General features: G+C 42.1%; 1 protein-coding gene across 1 annotated transcript in view; it reads left to right on the top strand.

The window, feature by feature from the left end:
- Window positions 1-497: 497 nt before the first annotated feature.
- The window catches only part of APOB (apolipoprotein B), a 48471-nt gene continuing 42585 nt past the window's right edge, over window positions 498-6383 (top strand). Inside the window, exons 1-2 of the mRNA XM_083729645.1 lie at window positions 498-632; window positions 2509-2544. Coding sequence (XP_083585771.1) covers window positions 578-632; window positions 2509-2544 — 91 coding nt within the window. The 5' untranslated portion in view covers window positions 498-577. The remainder of the gene's footprint in view (window positions 633-2508; window positions 2545-6383) is intronic.

The raw sequence follows: 6383 nt of genomic DNA, 5'->3' as shown, positions 1-6383 counted from the left end.
TAGTTCTCCACTCAGTTAAGTGGGAAAGGCATAGCTGTCAACCTTCCCTTTTTTTGCGGGAAATTCCCTTATTCCAGCGCCGTTTCCCGCTGCTATCCCGGATTGTTAGATATCCCGTAGACTGTCCCTGGGACAGGTGAGGCTGCTGATCCCTTATTTTCAAATCTGAAAGTTGACAGCTATAGGGGAAAGTCCTTTGGGATGCCTAACGCTATCATATTGTCTGTAAAATATACCCAACATTGTATGCAAAAGATACCCAGGTAAACGGGTGCATTTGTAAGATGGCATATGAATGAACCAGGAAGCTCAGGGGACTGTTTTGCCCTTTCATGCCTTTTGCACACTTCTGCTGCCTGAACCAGCCCAGTTGAGCCTCCCACAGCTCTTGCGGAGAGGATCCAGGACTCTAACCTTTGGACCTTTTGTAATTTGCTCTGAACTTCTAAACCGTTTGGCTCAGCTGCTTTCCCACGGACTATTTAAAGGCAGGTCCAAGTGGGGACGCTCAGACTCCCTTTTGACGCTGGACTGGGAGAAGAAGGAGAGGAGAGGGCAGAGCAGCCACAGGGTCAACATGGGACCCCCACAGCTCTGGCTGCTTCTGCTGCTCAGCAGTGCTGCCTTGGCACGTAAGTAGCTTCTGCCATTTAGCGTGGAGGTGGAGCGGAAAGGTCTTCCCTTTTGAAGACAGTCCCTAGATATTGCATTTAATAGAGAAGTGGTGAACAGACTCCAATGGCCCGTTGTTCCCATAAGGGATGGTTATCTATTGATGAGACTGTGGATCTATGAAAATCTGATCTAGACATGCTCACTCTGCTGGCACATGCCTGGTTCATTCCACATACCAGGCACTCTGTGTTTTCTGCTTACTTAGCTTTTTGCCCCTTTAAGGAGGAGGTTGAGGTTTTGTCAGCTGTGGTGTGACAAGTTAGATGGCATTTGGTGACAGAAATACATGTCTGTTGAAAGGCTCCTTCGTGTCTTCATTAGAGTGCATTCTGCTGTTGTTGTTTTTAAACCAGAGTCTCCAATGTGGCTTATGACATTGATCAAAAAAAGTAAATGGAAAGGAATATGTGTTGGACCATAATAAAAAGCCCATAATTAAATGGAAAATACCTTTATTTGAAACAACCAAAATGTCACCAAATAGTGAATGAGCTTTCCAGGTTCTGCAGTTTAAGAATTAAACCCACAGTGTAACTCACTGTGTAGAGCATTTGATGAAATATGAAGCTACAATCTTGTACCAAGGACACGCACTGAGGCAACAGTCCTATGCATGCTTTCTGAGAAGAGAATGCCCCCTTTGGACTTTTCAGGACCTGTTCCAGAATTAAACATGCATGGGACTGGGCCATCAGGCTGTTGCAATCCTAAACACATTTACCAAGGTGCAAGACCCATTAGGATCAGAATAAACCCAGAAAGACTTGGGCATCAGTCCTAACAAAGGTATTGCCCAACCATTGCTTTTGGAGAGCTTTCCCCTTGACTGAAACTAACATTGCTACCTTTGCTTTTTAAAGTCCCATTTAAGTCAGTGGCTTCAAACAAATGGAACTGGGTTCAGGACTGCAGGCTGGCATCCTGATCCCAAACACATTTTTTCCAGATGAAACCTCTGTGAATTTCAGTTGACCTCAAAGTAAGGCTACGGTCCTATGACCAATCACCTGGGAATTTCGAACACACACACAATGTACTCAGTGGGTCTTACTTCTGAGTAGGATTGCTCTGTCAGCATGCTTCAGACTGGGATGTAAAGTTGCTTTAGTAGTCCCATTGTTTGGAGAGAAACAGTGATGTTCTTGCCTCTGGGTTCAGTTTCCCTTTCTGCTTGGTGGACCTGCATTCTTCAGAAAGTGGGACTGCATCTAATACCTTTGCATTCTTCTTCACTCACTAAAGAAAATAGCACTTTAGCAGGATCAGGTTCTCCACTGGGTTTGGATGCTCAGTGTAACTCATTGCTTTCTCTGGATCAACAATGTGGATTCATCAGCTATTTGATATGCATGTTACGCTACACAAATGGATCTTTTCAACATTTCAGACAGAGAAGCATATGGCAAATCACATACTCATTCTCATAGCAAAACAGCCTTTGGAAAGGAAGCATATTTTAGCAGCACTTACCCTTTCAAAGCTGACAGTTTTCTAAGCAGCCTGAGGCAGAATGTATATTTTGATGGAGAACAGTTATTGACGAGGACTATTTGCAATAAATTCATTTACCAGCCATGCCACTCTTGAAGGTCTGTATTTTTCAGACTGAAGCATTATCCCTCACCAGCACAATAAATTGTTTACTTGTTAGCAAAGACAAAAATCAGAGTCAACGCAGCTTTATCATTAAATCCACAAATGGCTTGAGTGAACATTTCTGCTCAAGTGGGTCAACAGCAATAAATGGCTTGTTTACAAGAGGACTGTACTGTATTTTGTACTCTGGTATATAATTGGAACTGAAGTTGTCCTTTGTTTTAATTTATTTTGCAGAAGATGGGCCTGAAAATTCAAATCCAGGCTGTTCAAGTAAGCAATTTTTATCTGGTCTTTTATGCTCTTCTTCTCTTCCTGGTTTTTCAAAACTTCTGCTCAATGAATTCTGGGGTTTGGGTTTCATATGCTGCAAACAAATATATGCAGCAGAGTTCTGAGTGGCAAGCCAAGAAGACATTATCACGCACTGCTAACTGGCTAGAACTGGCTAGAAAGGGATGATTGCAGGGGCTGCTAACCATTCACCTCCCTGAAGCAGTATATCTAGTTTTAATTGATATTGGAGTGTTGGGGTCAGGAAGTGGGGAGGATGACAAATATAGACAAAATGCATAAATGTGTGTGATGTACTTCCAAAATTGTAAAGATCGACAGCCTATCCGAAACATGAAATGGGTGTCAATAGAGACGATCGAATCAGGCGGTTATTGGGTGGTGGTTGTTTTTATTTTGATTATGTATTTTGTGGTTTTATATTCTGATTGTATTCTGTGAACCACCCTGAGAGCTGTGGGTATATAAATTCAATAAAATCAATCAGTATTTTTTCTTTGCTGGCTCTTATACCTGCCAAATATGTTGTGAAGCGGGTTTGTGTGCATGGAGGGGGGTTACATGCATGCCTATATGCCTTCCTGATCCCTTCCTCTAAAACAGTGGTCACCAGCATGGTGCCTGCAGGCACACATATGATCTCAGAGGCTTTCTGTGACTCTTCAATGCCTCCCTTCCACTGCTGAAGTTAGCTTGAAAGAGGCACTTTTCCGTAGCCTACAGAACAGGTTGTTCTGTGTTCTTGGTTGTGGCGAGTGTGTGATATACCTACAACAGTTTCTCTGCTTTGCACGTGGGCCCATGGGACCCCTGCTGTAAAACATGACCCCCAAATGATACCATTATATTATGGGATCCTTACTTGTGCAAAACTCTTTTGCACTTAGAAACTGTAAAGGAGAAGCGTAGCTTCCAACATGGTTGTGAAAGGCAGCAGTTTTGGTTCTGACTTTTAATCATGGGTTCTCTTTGTCTTGCCTTGCTTCTTGTCAGCCGACTTTTCATTTCTTTATGTTGGAGTGGGGGTTACAGGCGTGGATCTGAGAAATTATGTCTATATTATCCAATATATACAAATGACTGAACTCTTTGTCTACTTCTTAGCTAGTGTTACCCCAAATATCAGAATGTACCAAAGTGTCTTGGCGAATGTCTGAAATGTGATGTGTTTTTGACATTCATATGCAAATTCCATTAATTTCAGACAACATTTCTGAATGCCTGAAAACTCAGTGAACGTTGGCCGTCAGTAGCCTTCCTCTGACTGTCACCATTGCCTTGCAAATGTCCCAAATCACAGAAACTCCTTAAAATGTATATAGTGTTTGCCGAAAAATAAAACATTGGAGTGGGTAGCCTGAAAATGACAGGGTCAAGGGATCAGGAAGTGTTTATGAGCAACCTTTGTAAAGTACTTTGTTTGTCCTGAACTCCTTGGCTAGATACTTGATGTTCATTTTGAGGGTCAAAGTATCTGCTGAGTTGGTGTTTTTCTCTCTGTCCCTTGATAAGCTCTGCTTTCCTAATATGGTGTTTTAGCGCAGTCTGGAGAGACTCATGACTTAGGCTGCAATCATAACCCCACTTACCTGGAAATAGGCCCCATGGAATCCAGTAGGCCCTACCGGGGTGAACTTTGGTAATCTTTCATTATATGGAGCCCTATTCTAGGCCAAAAATTGACGCCCCCAAATAGATCTTCTCAATTATGGATCTTCACAATTTTGTGTCCTCTGGGCTTAGTGCCCTGTGCGGGAGAGCTGTCCGCACTCCCTAAATCTGGTGCTGGGACAAACTTCTGGATAGACCTAGTTAGGATTGCTGCCAAACTTACTTTTTCCAACCCAGCTTAGAGAACTGTTACGCATTTTGCAGCATTTCTCAGTTTTATCTTGTTTTGTGTATATACCTTCATAAAAACAAAGTTTTTACAGATGTTGTATCTAAATTTAATAGTACATAGGAATTAGTAAAGTAAATACTAATTCTCTCCTGGATAGCTCAGTGATATAGCGAGCATAGGAAAAAGTTGTCTTGGGTGGCGATCAACTATGTTTTACTCAGAGAAAGCCCACTGACATTAATGGACATGACTAAGTTAGGTCCATTGATTTTAATAGGTTTACTCCGAGTAAAATTTAGCTCAGCTTGTGTAAAAGGTAGGGCTCATTTAGATTTTGTTTTGTGCTGTGCTACCCAGTGTTTCTGAGCTGGTGGGGTTTTTTTGTGATCTTGGTTCTTTCCCCCGGGAAAGCTTGCATATTACCACTGAATTGGGGCAAACTCCAGTCTGCAGAAACCTAATTGCCATTTGCTCCAATTCAGTGGTAATATGCGGGTTTTGATGGGTCTGGATGAGCCAGTTGAGCAAGACCTATTGTCATCCTATAGGAGTAAGTGGACTTCTACGGGACTAGATATGGTTAAATGTCAGTTTGGTGGCTGAAACGCTAATAGTTGATTGGTTTCACTTAGTCATCCATATGTACCAAGTGGTTTGTTGGCAGAGGCCTGGAACCAGAGATCCTCTTACTTAACTGCAGTGGGCTGCAAAGTAATTGCAATGAGCAAAAATCTGTGCAGATGAACAAATGGTTGGAGCTGGTAGCACCAATTGCTTGTTGCAGAGAAAGGGACTGTCTGGAGTGAGTTTCCCCCAAGAATGCAGCTGCACTTGTACAACTCAGTGTGCTGGCCATCTTTTCAATATTGTGTTCATGCAGCAAAAGTCCAGTGCTCACGAGTCTGGGTGCAGTAGGTATCCTATTTTCGACCCATCCCTCAGGATCCAGACCTCAGGACCCCTGTTCATGTGAGAGCACATTCAGGATCCCAGTTAACATGCAGGCGTTTGTATCTCTCTTGCTTGAAAATACTGGTTCTGTTTTGTATTACGCTAGCATGTTAACGAATTTAAACAACACACACCAGCAAACTCCAAATTCACTCTGAAGGGATACCTTCACTTTGCTGTCCTTATCTCTTTATAATCATAGTGAAATGATGTTGAATTTTGTCAGGTTTCCATTTCTCGACTGACAGGGAAAGAAAGGTGCCCTGAAAGTTGCGAAGAGCACACAACAGTGGTTTGAAATCTATTTGTAGATGATGTGGTGTATGCTGTCTGTGGTGTTGAGGGCGGATGGATGAGACAGTCCAAAACCAGTCCACACCTTACACAAAGGTTGTTCTGTGCCACCTACTACAGTGGTACCTTGGTTCTCAAATTTAGTCTGTTCCAGAAGTCTGTTCCAAAACCAGGGCGTGCTTTCCCAGAGAAAGTAATGCAAAACAGATTAATCTGTTCCAGACTTTAAAAACAACAACCCCTGAAACAGCAATTTAACATGAGTTTTAGTAACTAACGAGGCCATTGATCCATAAAATGAAAGCAATAATCAATGTACTGTACTATAAAGTAAATAAGACAGTATTGTAGATGATAAAAATTTAAATTATTATTTTTTCTTACCTTCACTGATGACAGCCATTGTTTGGATGGGGGGCTTTTATCCATTTTCGCAGTCACACAATCAATCAATCAGTAGCTGAACTGGGTTCCACACAGTCACAAAAACAAATTAACCAAAAAAAGCCTCAAAAACAAAAACGCAAATTAAATTGCAAAAACAAAAGCACCAAACTTAATCCATTCTGGAAGTTCGTTTGACTTCCAAAATGTTCAAAAACCAAGGCGCAGCTTCTGATTAGTGCAGGTGCCCTGGAAACAATAGCCGACAGCCACATCGGATGTTCAGTTTCCCAAAAACATTCGAAAACCAAAACACTTACTTCCAGGTTTTCGGCATTTGAGAACC

This window comes from Podarcis gaigeae (genome assembly GCF_964106915.1).
Source record: "Podarcis gaigeae genome assembly, chromosome: 3".
In the NCBI taxonomy this organism is placed as follows: domain Eukaryota; kingdom Metazoa; phylum Chordata; class Lepidosauria; order Squamata; family Lacertidae; genus Podarcis; species Podarcis gaigeae.
This window is presented reverse-complemented; position numbering and strand designations above follow the sequence as displayed.